The sequence below is a fragment of the Trichoderma citrinoviride genome (assembly GCF_003025115.1).
Source record: "Trichoderma citrinoviride strain TUCIM 6016 unplaced genomic scaffold BBK36scaffold_2, whole genome shotgun sequence".
Lineage (NCBI taxonomy): Eukaryota > Fungi > Ascomycota > Sordariomycetes > Hypocreales > Hypocreaceae > Trichoderma > Trichoderma citrinoviride.
The window spans coordinates 2,759,861-2,777,963 of record NW_020194710.1 but is presented as its reverse complement, the minus strand read 5'-3'; the positions used below and the strand labels follow the sequence as shown (position 1 = coordinate 2,777,963).

Genomic DNA, 18,103 nt, shown 5'->3' with positions numbered 1-18,103 from the left:
TTTTTTGCGCACGCCAAAAGGCAATCTTCGCTCTTTACTCTATATAAGCCATCTTTTATCCAAATGGAAGAGAAGAGGGCAAGACCCCCTTGATAAGTACGTACGCAACCTCATGTCCGTTAGGTAGGTTTCAACTCTCACTTCAACGACAACTATGTAAACTGCCCCATACCGAAAGGTGATGTTATACGAAATTGTTTAGTTGCCTTTCCACTTTCCACATCGGAATGTCTCATCCAGTCATCACTCTACTGCAAATATATACAGTAGTATACCATAGCAGTAGGTAGTAGCTCATTTTCCCTCGTCCAAGGAGCAAAATGTACCCCAAGCCACATGAATCTACCACACAGCCCGGTACCTATAAAGGAGTATCCCGAGATCCAAAAGCATGCAATGCAGCCCTCACAAATCAAACATACCAAGCATCATTGTAAAAACCTTCATTTAGATAGAAAAAATGGTGATGAATCGCAGAACAAGTCATTCTCAATCCGCAGCCCTTCCATCACCCCGTGACATCAAATCTAGATATTTCCCGTCAACAACAATGCCCCGTCTGGCAAGCAATATTCCCGTCAAAAACACACGTCTATACGCTGTCGACGCTTCGACTTTCTTTTTAAAGAACCACCCTGAAGACACCATTCTACTCCTCAGATCCAAACCGTTCCGACACAGAAAAATGTTCCTTGTATATACATCCAACTAGTACTCAAACGTAGATAGGTATTGCCTCCTGAAATCGCCTCAAGATCATGCCTATCATGCAATTTCATCCAAACCCGCTCATCGATAAAATTGCAAAGGGTATTGCGCCATTCTCGCTCACACGGCCCATTATTTTCAGTCGCTTTCGTTGCCATCATCATCATCATGCGAGTCGAGCCCAGAGGCGACGCTCGGTCCGGCCGCTGAATCGACATACTCCTATATACGCCCGCCTTCAACGACTTCCCGCTCCAGAATCTCGACTTCTCCAAACTCCCCCGTTCGCCGGCGCTCCAAGATCCATCGTGTTTCGCCGCTCTCCTCCTCCTCCATCATATAGGATATACTATCGGTCGATCCCTTCTGTCGCTGGTGGCCCTTCTCCAGGCTTGTGGCGGTTTGGCTGCTACTCATGGCATGCGGGTGTGCACCAGGAGCTGCGAAAGCAGGCGGACAACGCGCATCGCTGAGCGGGGAAATGCCTTCTTGTAGCATGTTTGAGCCCATTTGGACCGGGGATGCCGAGACCGCCGCCCAGGCTGATGCCACGTCTGTGTCTGGATTCACATAATCGGGCTGAGCTGACGAGCTGAAGGCGAGGGCCGATGTAGGCATTGTCAGCGTAGGACTGGCAGGAGCACTGCCAGATTCCGAATCGCGGCTCACAACGGAAAAGGCCGAATTCTTCCGCGTGTGGCCGATCGAGGAGGGGAAGCCGGCCGGAAAGCCAGGCCCTCGAGGCGACCCGGGGACGTCCCCTCTTTCGGACCTGGGGGAGCCGTCTTTACTTGAAGCCAGGCTGGCTTGAGAACCTCCCCACGCCTTTGATCGCAGCCGGAGGAGAGCCGTTAGGTTCATCTGCTCGTCACCTCGATCTGCCATCATGGCCAGCTGAGCCAGTCCGGGGCTCTGCACGACGGGCGTGCCGCTGATGGGCGGCATTCCAAGGCTCATGAGGGAGTTTCTATTAGAGTACTCTGATCGCTCGGTGATGGGTGTCAAGTTGGGTTCTCTCGAGACCACGCGCCCACTTTTGCTGCGGTTGATATTGCTTGCGCCTTTGGGACCAAAGAACCCTCCAGCGACGTATGCGTTGTCTTCCGAGCCGGAGCTCGCGTTGTGGGAGCCGTAGTTATTGACGGGGGCAGCGTAGAAACCAAACTCCTGTCCGTACCACCCATCGTAATCGTTGGCTAGAGCGCTAGCATTGGCCTCTGCGATGATGGCGTCGTCGTCCATCTCGAAATCGTCCATGTCGTCGTAAGAATAGCCATAGTCGTCGTACGCATAGTGAGGCAGGCCATTGTTGTCGGCGTCGGTGGGAGACTGTGCCAATGAGCGTTCAAACTCGCCGGATGCCGCCGCTTTCTGGGCAGCCGCGGCCAAGGCAGCTTGATAGGCAGCGATGGGATTTGCGCTGTAAGCCGTTGGCTGAGGAGCAACAATAGTGGTCTCAGACAACGGGGGTAAATCGTCTGGACTTTGGTTGTCATCGTTCCCGTCTGCGTGCTCTGGGCTGATGCTCGTAGAGGCCTGCGTCTCTGCCTGAGCAAAGTCCTGCTGTTCTGACTGTTGCTGCGAGTCCACTATGGGCTCTTCCTCGTCCCTTTCCTGCGGGACGTCCTCTTGCTTGACTTTCTCTTTCAGCGCTAATTTGGCGGCCGCAAAAGCTCCAGGAAAAGGTCGGCCGAACCGATCCGTATCGTCGTTGTCGAATATTGATTCATCAAAAGGCTCCCCATCGTCTGGAGGGCCTGCAGCCAGATCTTCCGCAAACACGCCTCCAAAACCGGCCATGCCTTCGTCAAAATATAGATCGTCATAACTCATCTTACGACGCACGGGTTCTGGCAGTGGCGCAGCTGCAGCGGGTGGTACGGGACCTGCCTCCAGGTTCAGTGTTTGAAGAGAGTCCGAAACAGCATCCACCCCGTGAATGCCGAGGCCAGACCCTTCGGCATCGGCCCCCTGACTTGGCGGCGCCGGTGTTGAGGGCGGTAATGAAAGCCCGGGAGAGTCCTTGGTCATAGCACAGCCAATGACCTCGCCCTCAGTGTCTCGGGGAGTTGGAAACACGCCCAGGCTTTGAGGACTCGTCAGAGACGAGGTCGCATTGGACCGCTGGAATGTAAAGCCAGCAAAGTTTTCTTGGTCGTCGTCCGGATCGATGTCATCCTCAATGTACTGGGCCTCTTGCTCATCATAACCGCCGTCGAGATAGGGTATATCCTCCTCCTCATAATCGGCGTTTATTCCCGGAATCTTCTCTTCTAACCCGTCATCATCCATCATGGCGTCGTAATCAAAGGAATCCTCGTCAAATTCGTCAAAGCGGGAGTCCCTTGGCTCGCCTTCTGCGGCCTTTTTGTCCAGCTCCCGCTGTCTGTGGCGCTCTTCCAGCAGCTTTTCCTGCTTGGCAGCCCCAATCATGTCGAAGCTGAAACGCGAGGAGGTGCTCTTCATGTGCCTTGGAATGGACGACAGAGAAACGTTTCTTGACCGGGTGATGTGTATGGAGCCGGTATCCCTGGCTGGGATAGCCACGTCCTGGGCGATAGCCGAAGAGGCTGCCGAAGGGGCTGCTTGCAGAGCTGGGTCATTGTTCTTCATGGTGAGTTCACGAACGACATTTTCTTCCAGCGGGAAGGCTTGCTCTGCGGTGGAAGACCCCGTTCTGACGGAAGAAACGCTGGATGATTGGGCAATGGTGTGCGAGTTGGTGCTCCCTGATTCTGGACGAGCGGGATCCGACGCACTGCTCATCATGCGGCGTTGTAGCTGTCCGTCCACCAACGCTACTGAGCCTCGGTTCTCGGCCCCGTCAAGAGGACCAACGCCCGACTCCAGGGCGATATTGGCCAGAGAAGCTGAGCGGATAGCGACAGTATCAGTCGCGGGGGCATTCGTCCGCCGTCTCGGCGCACTAAAGTCGTGAACCCTGGTGCCCTTGATGCGGGGATCATATGTAGGCTCGTCAAGACGGCCGCCTAGGGGCAGAGGTAGGTCACTTGATAGGCTTTGATGGTTCTTCCTCCTCAACAGCAGCGTTGACATTGGGTTCTTGAGAAAGGGCAGCCCTTTCTTGCCCTTGAGAGGCTCAATATTCAATACACTACTCGAGGGCAGGGATTCGCCCGGCGGGCGAGATCCAGAATGCCGCTGACTCGATGATGAGGAGCCGGCGAGGTTGTTAATGCTCAGCGAAGCGATCCCCTTGGAGCTGCTCGACGTCTGCGGCGATGGCCTCGACGGCGGGTCGGCCTTTTTGGGGGAAGTTTGACCATCGCCGTCGACTTGCTGTGCTTGCGCATTCCGCTGGTAGTTGCGGAGGGCAACTCCGCCAATGAAGCTGGAGCCGGCGCTGTATCCCGACCTTTGAGGCTGCGCAGGCCGGCTGACAGGCTGCGGCTGCTGCTGCGGCTGCGGCGGCGACTGTTTGTCGACATCTTGCTTGTCTCCAAGGCCGAGAGGGTCCAAGTCGAGGTCGCTTGACGTCACGCGGGCTATCGGCGGCAAGGTCGGCGGCAAGGAGGCGGACGCGGGCGACGGCTGCTGGACATCGAGGGGAGACGCCGAGTCGGGGTTGAGGGGCGACTGCTGGTGGCTCTGCAGAGACGAGGGCGAAGACTGATCGGGAGCGGGCGAGGAAGGGTTTGAGGGCCCCCGCCGGTGGAATCGCAGGTGGGAGAGCATGTCGTGCCGTGTGTCAGAGACGGCGGTCGAAGGTTGCACAAGACGTCCGAGGGGCGCGGTGAGGCCTAGACTCGGAGGATGGACGCAATGCGGGCGCGATCATAGCTCGCGGCGCCGGCTCCTGTGCATTGTCGGGCTCGCCTCTTGCTGTTGACCTCGATTTCGACGTGGATTTCGGGGCCGCGAGGGGTCTGCGGGCAGCCACTGAGGGCGATTGCGTCGAGCTGCAGAAGTCGTGTCGCGCGGGCTGGAGCAGTGCGTGCTCTTGGTTCAGGTTCCGCTCTCCTTGTGTGCCTGGTCAAGCTCGGCTGCTGCTCGGTGGACGCTCTCTAACGAAGCCGGCGCAAAAAAATCCGCGGTTTAGACGGGATTCAGCGCGGAAGAAGCTGGAGTCTCGCTGTGTGTGTGACGTTCTGGGCGCGATCGACAAACGGGCGGTCCCCATGGATACAAAGACACTGGTGCAGAATCCGGGCAGGACGGGTGCTAACAAAACTGAAGCGAGGCACGACCAATGAGAGGAGCGGGCCGGCACTTGGCATGTATCGAATACCGTCGGAGGAAGGCCCGTCACAGTGAGCCGCTGCCTGGACACCAAGTACAGATACAGCAGATCCTTTAGTATGGACCTTGTGGAATGGAAGATTCCAAGGCAGCTCAGGCTGCTGCTCAGGGCTTGTTTTTATTATCCTAAAACCATGTCCATCATGGGTGATTATCCTGTGCTGGGTAGGCAGGGCAGTTCATACAGTTAGCAGCGGCCGGTCCAGCCACGTGCGCTGCACTCTTGAGACTACGGGGGAGCCGAGATGCAGGGAGGATGAGGTCAGCAGCGATTCCTGGTTGTTTTCATCCCAGGAGGCTGAACCGGATTGATTGAATGCAGCACGTCGATGTGAGGGAGGGGAGATGGACATGTCCTGGTGTCTTATTGCTAGTTGCCTAGGCAATGCATCAGGCGTTTGCTGAAGAGACTGAAAATAGAAGAGCGGATAATACTAAGGTATTCTAGTCGCCTTGATGGCTTCCCAAAGGGGGAGTCTCCGAAGGTGGCTGGAAGACGGGCGACGGTTAAGGCTGTAGGCTCAAGACGGACGGCTTGTCCAACGTGGCCGGCGCTTACATTGTGATGGACAACTCAAAATGAGCATCTACTCTACCGTGAATGGTTGTCGTCGATGTGTTTTCCTTGAGTCGATGAATTCTGCAAGTCATTTGCATGCCATGGCACTTCCTCCCAACGATCCGCGTAGTGATGGCTGGATTGGAATGCCATCTCAACTGTTGTCCTGCCTCATTGCCAGCTGCCTACTTCTGAACGACTGATCAACAAAGCGGTGCGATCCCTTTTGAAGGGCAGAGATGAAGATAGCAGTACTACGTATGTAGTACTCGTAGTATGTAATACAGGAACTGCCGTCTCATTCCTGAGTGCGTGTATGTATGTGCTTGCAACCCGGGCCGGGTTCGGCAACTGGCGCCTGGTCATGGCTGATGGCTGACCGGCTCCGCCTCACCGGCAGACACTACCGACAGACCAATTCTAGATTTCGGCATCAGAGCGAGTTGGTCGAGGACTTGGAAGGGCGATGTACCGAGAGACGTGCAGAGAGAATAAGCTGTTTTCCTGCTTGCAATGGCTGGAACTGCGGGCACTGATGGTTTGAAAGGAGGAAGCCAAGAAGCAATACGCTGCCACAGCTACAAGGATCTCGATGCAGAAGCGCGGTATCAAGGCAGTCGACTCGTCGACCTTTGCTGGTACTTTTGTTGTGCATTTAGCCAGATGCGCTGACGCTGACAGAACGATGAAAATTACCCGACGTCCTCCACAGGGCGTGGCAACTTCCAAGTTGGTGGTTTGATCGACGCCATTCTGCAGGCTGAGGCACAACTCTTCCATCTTGTTGATTCTACATACTAGCGCTCCCCCTTCCACGCAACCGCGTTATTGCGGGAGCAACGCCAGATGAGGCTTTCGATGGCTTGACCAACCCATGATGAGTCCTGTAAACCTTTACCAGGGGGGCGCGTCCAGCATTGGCGCTCCCAACATGCGAGATTCCGTCGCGCGCCCCCTTTTCTAGATGGAGTTGGACCAAGTAAGGTAATGAGGACAGGTACAAGGACATGCAAGCGGGTGTGATGCATCGCACGAGAGTCCCCAATGCAGCTCGTTTTCATTCGTTCAAGCGTCCAATCGTGCAACTTATTAGATCATCTCACACGTAGGCCAAGGCGCAGAGCCCGTATTTCCTTCGTTTCTGCTCCGTACTCCATGCAGCTTTACTCCGGATTTGCGCTTGGCTGCTCGTTTCGGCCTCGTTTCGTGACTCTGCATTTTAGCTCAAGCACACGAGGTGGGCCATGTCGTTAGTTGACCAAGGACTGACGATATGTAGGTTGTTGAGCGTGCTTGGCTACTATTACCTACAGAAGCATCTGCGTTAGGAGCTGTAACTCGCAAATAGCCTTGACAACTCAACGGCATCTCGTGAAAATGCTCCCGCAGCGGCCGCGTCTCCACCACTCCCGAAGAAAAGGATGCACTGGCCTGTATTGCGGCATCGTGCAAAAGGCCAACCGCGGCAATGCGGCAACGACGAAGCCCCCAAACTGCGTTTCAGGCGCTCTAGCTGCCGGTCACATGGAGCCCAAATGCGCAAAGTAACGGTGTGGCAGTCATGCGGAGGATTCAAATGATTAGTTGTAAATTATACAGATTTCTATCTCGAGTGTTGCTGCTGAGGTATTCAATGCTCCCCTCCCCAGGCAAAGTCAACTGAACTGTCAGGAGAAGCAACAAGGTACCTTGCAGTATTGACGACTTACGTACTGACTTGCGTACCACCTTGCTGGCCAGTTGCTTGGCTTCAGACTTCAGACTTCAGAGTGGCAAGGGTCATCATTTGGTGACCAGACCTTGTCCAGTAATACCCGGGCAACATAGTCTTGCTCGCGTGCTCGCACTCCGTACTTGGCAAAGCCCAGTGCATGATTACGGGGGTTGTCAGTCCGTCAATTACTGCTAGTCTCTGCCCCTAAGGAACCGACTCCAATGAAAGGACGTGTAAGCTGTGCTACGCCACGACCTGTTGTTTCCTATCCCGCCGCCTCGACACGACATGATCTCTCTCTTTCTCCCTCTCGCACTCATATTACCTACTTCCACCATCACATAATACCTGTATTCATTCTTTGCCCTACATAATCGCTACCTATATCAACATCGCCCCCCCCTCCCTCTTCCGCACCCCTGGTTGATCGATCACCTTTAGGGGTCCGTCTAGCGCTGCTCAACGACCCCATGCAGATCCCCCCTGGCTCTCCATACTACAAGTTCAGATTGCTTTAATACTACGATACACGCCCGAGGCCTGGAGCCAACGCCTTGTTATATCCATCCCGTCTCATGCCTGCGCACTGAAGCGGCCATCTCTTTTTTTCCCTTTGTCCCTCTTCCTCTCCTTCTCCCTGGACCCCTAGAAGAAGAACCTCCCCCGCCGTCGCTTCACCATGAGCGGCTTCGCCAAGGACCAGCTCTCGGGCGACGGGCCGTCGAAATGGACTCACCGGGCAAAGGCATTCCTCCTCGTCTGCTCGCATCGCATGTGGCGGGGCGGTCCGCGATCCATACTGCAGATCTCCGCCGTGGCCTTTGTCCTGCTCATGCTCTTCTACTTCGTCCCGCTGCAGCTCGACGACCGCTACCAGCAGATGCTCACCTGGTCCGCGCCTGACCCGTCTGCCACGGGCGACCTTCGAATCGTCGTCTTCGGCTCGCAGGACTTGCTGGGGAGCGCGCCTGATGCGAAGCATACTCGGCAATCATGGCCGGAACACCTCTGCAGACAGGTAAGAACGGGACCAAAGCAGGCAGCTCGCTTGTGCTGTCAATATATGTCGACTCGAAATGCTAATGGACCGTTCTCCGTGTAAGCTCAACTGCCGCTCCGTTCTGTCCTTTGTTCCCCCGGTCGAATCGCAGCCCGGCCTCACCTCCAACAGCCTCTACGGCACGGAGATACGCGCCCTAGAAATGTTCAACGAGCAGGCGAACCTTACCGAGAAGCCAGCCCTCGACAACTTCTACATCCCGGAGCAGTACCCGGTGCCGTCAAAAACGCCCGACCTGGAGGCGCAGGTGCAAGAGTTCCTGACAATGTCCCCCCCTAAGGTGCCGCCTCGGGAGACGCTATGGGTATTTACCTTTGGCACATGGGAGACTTGGAACCTTGCCTCACTGCCGCGAGAAACTGGCGAAAGACTCATCGAGGAGTCGATCACGAACATGTTTACCCAAATCGAACTGCTCTACCGGAAATCGCTGAACCCAAAGTCGCCCGCCTTTTCCGACTTCTGGTCCAACGTTACCCAGGCGCAGGTCCAGGCTCTCACCAACCCCGACAACGACGTGGACGAGCGCAAGTTGGAGAGCTTCCGCGTCGTGATCCCGCAGCTCTTCGACATCACCCTCGCCCCGGGCTGGCAGAACCGCCCGGATCCGTCTGCGCCGCAATCGAGGGGCGTCCATCTGCGAAACGCTGCATACCTCACGCAGAAGTGGAACTCGATCGTCTCCAAACAGCTGGAGGACTGGAGGAGGAAGGGCGACTCCAAGCCTGAGGGCATCGAAAACGAGGGCATCGACACGGCCTCGACGGTTCCGACAATGTCTTCTCTGCTGCAGTATCTCCCGGAATCGCTTCGGCCCAAGGCAAAGGACAATAACGACGCTACCAAGGAAGATGTCATTTATGCGCCCTACCCACGGCGCCTGGGGCTACAGTCCACGCTGGTCAGCAATGTCTTGGATGCCATGACGGAAGAAGAGATGCAGAGGTCTGGCCTGAGAGACAGCAGAGGCCGAGGCACCAGGCCTGCAGACGATGCGATGCGGTTCTTTGACGTCTGGACGCCCTGTACCGCCGGTAATCGAGCGGTTGTTGGCATCGGCAAGGCTTATGCCAATGGCGGCCAAGAATGCGAGGTCCCGAACGACCACCTATTCTACGACCAGTTTACCTTTGGAGAGCGTGCCAAGGAGGAGCTGGCGAAGAGGACCTCTGATCAAATTCGCGAGACACTGTTTGTTTCATAAAGGCTTTTGGTTGATGTACGGGCAGATGGGAGACTTGCGCACAACAACAACAACAACGCAGCGGAGCGTCGTTTGGAAAGCACGATATCATAGTTTTGGCGGGCATGTTTTCAGCAGAGGGACCGGCGAAAGGCGTTTATATCTGGCTTTAATTTTCAAGAATCTCGGATGTAGATACACAGAGGAGTGGGGGGAACATATATGGCTGGGCATTGTCTGTACGGCTGTCTGGATTGGTCATGAATGGGATATCTCTGTTGAGCCTTGGATACGAGGCGCTTTGAGACGAGAAAAGACCACTTCTCAGTGTTATGCATAGTGTACATGAGTCTATTACCCGCTGAGATACATTGAATAATACGAAAAAAAAAAAAAAGTCGCAGGGCGGCCATGGGCTGAGAGCCACTTACTTTGGTCTCTCTAAATCGAAACAGAAATCCCCCCTTTACGCTACGTGTACAGTGACATTGTGATCCAAAGCGCCGTTAATACCAAAAAGAAAATGAAGAGCGCATGACTACCCAGTAGTATGAGAGAAGCGCGAGACGTGACAAAAGCACTTCAACTTGAAGAGTGCTTCTGGATCACATTCTTGACCAAGTCCAGACACTCGTCCGGATCCTCAAAGACGTGCCAGGCATCCCGGGGAATGCCGGTAAACGCCTTCTCGAAGCGCTGCGGCTCGTTCTTCTCCGCGAGCCCAATGGCGGCCGAGTCGGTGTCCTTGCGGATGAAGATCATTCGGATCCAGCCCGGGAACATTCGGTAACTGTGAGAAAGAGCACGTTAACGTTAACCTTGTTCATACAAGTTTTGTTCAGTCTGTGACCAAGCGACGACTTACATCTCGCCATAGGCCTCGGGATCAGACTGCGTCGAGTCCCCAAAGACAATCAGCTTCCTCCTGGGCAGCCACCCGTGCACCTTCTTCATCCGATCCACCTTGTACTCCTCCGTGCCCATCGTCAGCGAGGAGAGCAAGCCCGTGATGGTCTTCCAGCTCGAGTCCCGCAGGATGAAGGTGCCCTGCGGGAAGTGCTCGTCGCGGAAGCCCTTGAGGAAGGGGTACAGGTTGTACGGCGAGGCGGACAGGTAGAACCAGGGCGTGTCGCGCGGGAGGAGGGACTTTATGCCCGCGTAGAGCTCGGGCATGCCCGGGACGGGGCGGGGCTGGTTGATGAACGTTTCCTTGAGGATGCCGACGGGGTCGCTTGTCGTGGTGATCTTGATGGTGTCGTCAATGTCTGATATGATGCCCCATCCTTCAGGGCCGGCAAAATGCGTCTCCATGCTCAGGACGCCCCCCACGCCCTCGACGTCGCACGTCGCCTTCTTCGTATGATGCGACGCCTTCTCGGCATCGTGCACCAGCGGCAGCACGTTGGTCGAAATGCCATTGAGCCCGCTCGGCCCCAGCTTCAGCTCCGAGCCCCCTTGCTGCGACACCGTCGCCGCCCGGCCCGCGCGAATGTCCCACAGGAACGGCAGCAGCCGCTGCTCGATCGTCTTGAGCTCCTCCGCTTCGTCCGCCAGGCCGAGGATGCTCGCGATGCCGGCGACGATGTCGGTGACTTTGCATTTTGGCTCGTCTTCGAAGACGGCCATGATGAACTCTGCTTGCCATGGGGTGTTGTTGTTGTTGTTGTTGTCGTGGTCACCTTGAGCTGACGATGATGATGATGAAGATGATGCTGATGGGGATTGCTGCTGTTGCTTGTACGCCGTGTTATCAAAGAGCCAAACAATGTCGCCCTTGGCAATGGCCTTGGAAAAGGGCACCCGAATGCTCATCTCGTTGAGGACGTTGCTGATGGAGAAGCCATACGGCACCGACGCCCGCGGGTCGGGCAGCTTCTTCTCGATCTCGTCGAACTTGGCGTGCTTCCTGGTCCGCAGCTGCATCTCTTTGGCCACCTCGGAGGGGATAAAGTCCAAAACTTGGTCTTTGTTGTTGTTGTTGTCCATTTTGAGAAACTTGCTGTGCCGGGGGAGAGACAGGCAACTTATTTACACGTATTTGGTGGACGACAGGTGAGGCGGGTGACTCGATTGGGGGGGCGTTGAGTGCTTTCGGGGAGTCTGTTGATCGGTGACGGGCTGAGATGGCTGTATCCAGACTTGTTGCTGTTGAGGAAGGGCGGGTGACTTAGATTGGGGCGAGGCTTGTTGATGGGCGACGGTTAAAGATGGATTGCTATATTCAGACTGCTGGTGTTGTTGAGGCGAAGGCGCTTGTGTCAGCAGGTACACGATGTGAGCCTCGTGGCACGAATGTCAGATGCGAAGAAGATGTGGTACAAGGTTCAGCGACAGGTAAGACTTGGAGAGAATCCAAGAAAAGAAATCTGTAAGTCCAGGGGTTCCCACCTTATAAGATTCTAAACAGGCATGGAACAGTCTTCACATGCAAGCAGGGTTGCCTTGTTCCATGAAGCTGAAAAGAGAAGAAGACAAGAGAGGGGGCCGGCCGCCAATAGGAGCGTCATCCGCCGTCAGCAACACACAACTCCGACGGCTTTTCCAGCCCTAGAAGACGCGAGAGTGCATGAGCAGATGGAGTCATAGTGAGCCAAACCGGTAATCCAACGATGAAAATGCATCGCCTCCCCCCCTTGACCTGAATTTGTTAGCGATTTGCGGTGCTTTCATATGACCCAAGCGAGCCATCATCGACTTTGGAGGGCCGTGAGGGTGGGGTAGCTGAACCTGGAACTGGGATCAAAGACGATGAAACCTTTGCAGTAACGGAACCAAAACACGACCTCGACTACTTGTACAGGCCAACTCAAAAGACAACTCCGGGGGATCACGGGGCTCATTGGCTGGGGTTTCGCCTTACGGGCTGAAGAAATAAGGTTAAGAACAAAGAAACGCCTTGCCGACTTGTCGCGTGCTGCTCATGCAGGTCAGCTGCCTTTTGTCTCCGATGATTTCATTGTTTAGCTGCGAGCTGGAGAGGGGCGATATTGCCATGCATGCAATAGCCAGCCCTGGCATACTCCGTCTATAAGTAGTAATTAATGCATACATACTACATGTAACTAGAGTAGCAGCCCGACTTCGATCAGCAGATGCCCAGAGTCGGGATGGGTCAGTATGACATACACAGGATCTGCACTCGACAACATGGAGGAAATCACCGAACCGAGGCAGAAGTAGTTGAGCGCATATAGAGTATGTACACGTCTTGTTATTGTTCATCCATGCCGATATCCTGCGCAGAGTATAATTTATGATTTCGTTTGCTCTTGTATCCTTACAACAAGCATATTCCCAGCCTCGAACTTGTCCACCAATCGCTGCCTTGATGACCTATATCTACTCCAGCACCGACGACTTGCTCGTGCCGCTCTCGGCCGCCGACCACCCCTCCACGCTCGTCTCAAACACAAACGCCTCGGCAATGTCCTCCTCGAAGCGGCTGTCAGTGGCCTTGAGCTGCTCAAACGACAGCTCGTTCATGGGCATGCCCGTCTACTGCGACTTGGCCACATGGCACCCCACTGCAGCGTCTCCGAGACAAAGTCACGGTCCGAGGCGCCAGCCATGGAGTTCCCAGATCAGGCCGTCAAAGCCAAGCTCCTGGGTGACCATTGTCGCGGTCGATCTCAAAGGGGTTTCCGGCGAGGGCACCGCAGCCTAGCGAATTCCCTGAGCCTCTCAAGGTCATTGGCAAAGGCGAACCCGTACGAGAGCATCCAATGGCTCCATCGGATAGGCTGTGCTCGCTGAAGGTGTTTGTATCCAAGCATGAGATAGCCAATCTCCTGCTCAGCACAAGCTACGATGACGTTGAGAAAGTTGATGAAGTGCTACTCGATCTATTGGAGCTCGTCGCGGAGCCACATCCGCATGTCACAGACACATGTTCATTGCGGCTGCGGCCGGTGTGAAGCTTGCCAGCAATGTTTATGCAAATAATCTCGTCGAATTGGCGCTCGTTGGCAGTGAAGATGTCCTCATCAGCTCCAGAGACGATGGTGAAAGTGCCAGCCTCCCACTCCTTTTCGATCTCATGCAGGCCCTGCTCGAGCTTCTCAAACTCCTCCTGGGTGATGATACCAGCCTTTGCGTTTGGCCGGGCAAAGGCAGTGCTTCCCACAACGTCCTGCTTGTAGAGCACCCTGTCGAATTAGATGAGAAGACGAGCAAGAGTTCAGATGAAGCTCCGTCCGTCCATTGCACTCCCCCCCGGTGGTGGAGCCCTGACTCTTTAACATTAAGCAGCGCCTCAACTGCCTCCGGTCGGCCACAGAGGGGCAGAATTGCTGTTGGCAGGACCCCGCGAAAGAAAAAATCTCTGACTGATAAGCGGCCAGCAGGGTCTCGGAGAGGTACCGTTACAGCTGAGCTGCAAGGAGCGGGCCCTGTGAGACATTGAAACACACGCAGAAGTGGGCACGGCTTCGTACAGGTACCAGCGGGCGCCGACAAGCCGTTATCGTAGCGCTATCGCTTCTCCTACTGCCACTGCCCCGCCTTCACCCCACCTAAAAGTTCGAGAGAAAAACTGAGCTGCTCAAACATGATCGACAGCCCTATTGGTGGCTTCTGATAGCAGGGATACTCTTAGAGGGAAAAAATAGAGGCGACGAGCAGCTTGAAATCTCTTCCTTCGAGTGACTTTCTGGCATTGGCCTCTCCAGGTGCTGGACGGACCATTGCTCTCATCTCTCGCCCGAAGAGAGAGACTGGATCTGGGAATACTTTGGAGATTCCACCAACAGCCCGTCACATCCATCCAACAATGGCCGACCTTCGGATCCTCCTCATCGGCAACGGTGGCCGCGAGCATGCGCTGGCCTGGAAGCTGAGCCAGTCTCCTCGCGTCGAGGCCATCTTCGCGGTCCCTGGAAACGGCGGCACGGCGACGTGCCCCAAGACCACCAACGTCTCCTCCGTCTCGGCCGACGACTTCCCTGCCCTCGTCCAGTTTGCGCAGTCCAACGGCGTCAACCTGGCTGTGCCCGGCCCCGAGGCGCCTCTGGTTGATGGCGTCGAGGGCTTCTTTCGCAAGGCTGGCATCCCTTGCTTCGGTCCCTCCAAGGAGGCTGCTCGTCTGGAAGGCAGCAAGACGTACTCCAAGGACTTCATGAAGAAATACAACATCCCCACGGCCGCCTACGAGAACTTTTCCGACTACAACAAGGCGGTTGCCTATGTTGACGGCGTCAACCACGATGTCGTCATCAAGGCTACCGGTCTGGCTGCTGGCAAGGGTGTCATCATCCCGCAGACCAAGCAGGAGGCCAAGGATGCGCTCAAGGAGATCATGGTGGACAAGGCTTTCGGCGATGCTGGCGACGAGGTCGTCATTGAGGAATTTCTCCAGGGCGACGAGCTCAGCGTCCTCACCTTTTGCGACGGCTACTCCATCCGATCCCTTCCTCTGGCCCAGGACCACAAGCGGATATTCGACGGCGACCAGGGTCCCAACACGGGCGGCATGGGCTGCTATGCCCCTACAAACATTGCGACCCCCGAGCTCGTCCAGCAGATTGACAGAGACATCCTGGAGCCTACCATCTCGGGAATGCGAAAGGAGAAGCAGCCTTTCCGCGGTGTCTTGTTCACCGGTCTCATGATCACCCCCAACGGCCCCAAAGTCCTCGAGTACAATGTGCGATTCGGCGACCCCGAAACTCAGACGGTTCTCCCTCTGCTCTCCGCTGACACCGACTTGGCCGAGATTATGCTGGCCTGCACGGGCGGCTACCTGGACAACTGCCACCTGTCCGTCGAGAAGAAGTTCAGTGCTACTGTCGTCCTTGCTGCCGGCGGCTATCCTGGCTCGTATGCCAAGGGCACTCCCATGACTGTTCAGACACCTCCAGCGGGAAGCACCATCTTCCACGCCGGCACGAAGCTCGAAGGGGGTCAGCTCAAGACGTCTGGCGGCCGTGTGATCGCCATCAACTCTGTTGGCGAGTCGCTGAGAGCGGCTGTGGATGCCTCCTATGCCGCTTTGGCTTCCAACGTCATTGATTTCGAGGGCAAGTTCTACCGCAAGGACATTGCCCACCGCGCTTTCAGAGACGCGAGCAAGGTGTCCATGACCTACGCCCAGGCCGGCGTCGACATCCAGGCCGGCAACGACTTTGTGGAGAAGATCAAGAAGGCCGTTGCCAGCACGAAGAGGGCCGGCGCCAGTGCCGAGATTGGCGGTTTCGGCGGCGAGGTCGATCTCTCGCAGTGCGGATATCCGAATGCGCCCATCCTGGTCGGTGCCATTGACGGTGTCGGCACCAAGCTGATGATTGCGCAGGCGATGAAGAAGCACGACACCGTGGGCATCGATCTCGTGGCCATGAACGTCAACGACCTGGTCGTTCAAGGCGCCACTCCCCTGATGTTCCTCGACTACTATGGCTGCAGCAAGCTGGATCTCGCTGCCGCCGCAGACTTTGTGGAGGGCGTTGCTGCTGGCTGTATTCAGGCCGGTTGCGCCCTGGTTGGCGGCGAGACGGCCGAAATGCCCGGCATGTACAAGGACGAGGACTACGACGCCGCCGGCTGTGCCGTCGGCGCCGTCACCAGCGACGGCATGCTTCCCCGGAAGGATGCCATGGCCGAGGGCGACGTTCTCCTGGGTCTCGGATCCAACGGCGTCCACTCCAACGGCTTCTCTCTTGTCCGCAGGATCGTGCAAGCCGCCGGCTTGGACTACTCATCCCCTGCGCCCTGGGATGCTTCCAAGACCGTGGGCGAGTCCCTCCTGACGCCCACCAAGATCTACGTCAAGAGCCTGCTGCCGGTCCTCGGCAACATCAAGGGTCTCGCACACATCACGGGAGGCGGGCTGCTCGAGAACGTGCCCCGCATGCTCCCCGACTCGCTGGCGGCAGAGATTGCCTTCGGCACTTGGGAGATGCCTCCTGTTTTCCAATGGCTCAAGAAGGCGGGCAACGTGGCTCCCGCAGAGATGTGCCGTACCTTCAACGCTGGTATCGGCATGGTGGTGGCCGTGGAGGCCAGCCAGGTGGAGGCTGTTGTTTCGGCTCTGCGCAGCGGTGATGAGCGTGTTTACACTATTGGTAAGCTGGTCCGTAGACAAGCTGGCCAGCCCGGCTGCGTTGTTGAGAATCTGGAGTCCTGGGCATGAGGGGTGGTGATCCAGGGGGGTCTGGGGACTTGCAAAGAGGTTTAGGATCGAAATTTGGAAACGGAAAGAGGCGTACAAAATACCAGGGTTTGGTAGAGGGGTGGGAGTGTCTTATAAAACAGAACTATTATCTAACGACAACAATGGATTCAACGAAAGCCATATGTGCATAAGCACTTTCTTTCACTCTAGGTGCCAGGCTTCTTGCTACCTACAGGCTGAAAGTAACTACAGTCGTTTCGCTTTTGCTTCAAGTTGCTTCAAGTAGCTTCTGGTTGATCTAAGTAGCTTCAAGTTGCTATCACTTGGAAATTCTCAACTAGGAACTTGAAACAGCCCTGGCTCGCTTGATCTGCTCGATAAACAGGCCGGGGAGTCTCTTGATACAATCCGGCTCTCCGTGCAATGCCGCGGCGCTGGACTCGATGTATCGATCCTGGAACATTGTCCAAAGCCTCTGATCCGCCAGATTGCTGCTCCCAGGCCGGGGAAAATAAGGGTCATTGCCCCAAAAGGCACGATTCGCCTGATCAACGCCCTCCTCGTCGAGAGACATGTCTCGGCAGAGGTCGAAATCCAGAATCCACACCTCGTGGGGACCCAGGACTGCAGTATTAGAGCAAGATATATTACCTCCAGTCCTGGTCGCAGACAATATATCTGGTCGGCATCGAGGTCGACCGAGCACAAACTCGACATCATTGCCGTCAACGTGGGCGACCCAGTGCAGGAACGCCAAAGCGTCCGCCATGGCCACCGCATAGCCGCTCGGATCAAGTCCAAGCTGCTCCATCTGATCCATATGCAGCGGGTAGTTGCGCAGGCTGAGTGCTCGCAAGAAGCGTCGTCGTCGTCCTGATGATTCTCCCGAGCTTGCCGTCTCCATCTCACTCTGGTGGTATCTCCGGCGGCCGAGATACGGTCGAAGGAGGCAGTGTTCGTTGCTCTGGCTCCTCATAATCTCCTCTTCGTCTACATCAGGCCGAAACTTGTGCACGAGGAGTCTCCGGGCGGATTCCTTGACGGGGAGAATCTTTTCGCTGACGATGGCGTTGCAGGCAGTGTAGTCGGGGGGAAAGCGTGGCAGAATGACAGACCAAGCTGCGGCGTCATCGGCAGCGAGAAAGCCAACGGATCGAGGGATGGCAAACGACGATAAGCTTGATTGCGTGGAAGCTCTCGTTATCTTCTGATGGACTCGGTATTCGTGCGATATCGACCTTCCGGTGCTGCCATCCTCGCGCTTCATGGCCAGATGGCTGTGGTCATCGCAGGCTGAACAGCGGACGGCCCAGACGGTCCCGCAGCGCCCTTGGCCTATTCTTTCGAGCTGCGCGAGTGAGCTTGAGATGGTGAGCTCTTCCATCTTGGTCATCTCCGCGATGGACGAGTCCATAGCTGGCAGTACTGAGAACAATTGTGATGTCGATATCATGGGGGAGTTGTTTGTTTTCCAGGTTGGGGTTTGTTCTCTTTTTCAGATCTCGATGTGCAAA

The 18,103-nt window shown here is 55.9% G+C and overlaps 6 protein-coding genes across 6 annotated transcripts; 2 read left to right on the top strand and 4 right to left on the bottom strand.

The window, feature by feature from the left end:
* Positions 1-930: 930 nt before the first annotated feature.
* On the bottom strand, positions 931-4,404 carry BBK36DRAFT_152169 (hypothetical protein; the record flags this gene model as incomplete). The annotated part of the gene is made up of 1 exon (XM_024897598.1): positions 931-4,404. The coding sequence occupies one exon, from the start codon at positions 4,402-4,404 to the stop codon at positions 931-933; it is 3,474 nt and encodes a 1,157-aa protein (XP_024753400.1).
* Positions 4,405-7,920: 3,516 nt separating this feature from the next.
* BBK36DRAFT_1109471 (hypothetical protein) lies at positions 7,921-9,505 on the top strand (the record flags this gene model as incomplete). Its single annotated transcript, XM_024889479.1, has 2 exons — positions 7,921-8,259; positions 8,345-9,505. The coding sequence occupies 2 exons, from the start codon at positions 7,921-7,923 to the stop codon at positions 9,503-9,505; spliced, it is 1,500 nt and encodes a 499-aa protein (XP_024753399.1).
* A 561-nt stretch (positions 9,506-10,066) lies between these two features.
* BBK36DRAFT_1189476 (hypothetical protein) lies at positions 10,067-11,470 on the bottom strand (the record flags this gene model as incomplete). Its single annotated transcript, XM_024896624.1, has 2 exons — positions 10,067-10,274; positions 10,350-11,470. The coding sequence occupies 2 exons, from the start codon at positions 11,468-11,470 to the stop codon at positions 10,067-10,069; spliced, it is 1,329 nt and encodes a 442-aa protein (XP_024753398.1).
* A 1,353-nt stretch (positions 11,471-12,823) lies between these two features.
* Positions 12,824-14,032, bottom strand: BBK36DRAFT_1156625 (hypothetical protein; the record flags this gene model as incomplete). The annotated part of the gene is made up of 3 exons (XM_024893943.1): positions 12,824-12,979; positions 13,365-13,629; positions 13,971-14,032. The coding sequence occupies 3 exons, from the start codon at positions 14,030-14,032 to the stop codon at positions 12,824-12,826; spliced, it is 483 nt and encodes a 160-aa protein (XP_024753397.1).
* BBK36DRAFT_1134435 (phosphoribosylamine--glycine ligase) lies at positions 13,952-16,640 on the top strand. The gene is given in 2 exon segments (XM_024892307.1): positions 13,952-14,209; positions 14,227-16,640. 1 exon segment carries the CDS (start codon positions 14,253-14,255, stop codon positions 16,605-16,607), a length of 2,355 nt encoding a protein of 784 aa, XP_024753396.1. The 5' UTR covers positions 13,952-14,209; positions 14,227-14,252; the 3' UTR covers positions 16,608-16,640.
* A 286-nt stretch (positions 16,641-16,926) lies between these two features.
* Positions 16,927-17,973, bottom strand: BBK36DRAFT_1189473 (hypothetical protein; the record flags this gene model as incomplete). The annotated part of the gene is made up of 2 exons (XM_024896623.1): positions 16,927-17,438; positions 17,499-17,973. The coding sequence occupies 2 exons, from the start codon at positions 17,971-17,973 to the stop codon at positions 16,927-16,929; spliced, it is 987 nt and encodes a 328-aa protein (XP_024753395.1).
* Positions 17,974-18,103: the final 130 nt, after the last annotated feature.

Bases quoted from the DNA above. Each gene is read 5' to 3' on its own strand.
- BBK36DRAFT_1134435 (XM_024892307.1), top strand. From the start codon at position 14,253: ATGGCCGACCTTCGGATCCTCCTCATCGGCAACGGTGGCCGCGAGCAT.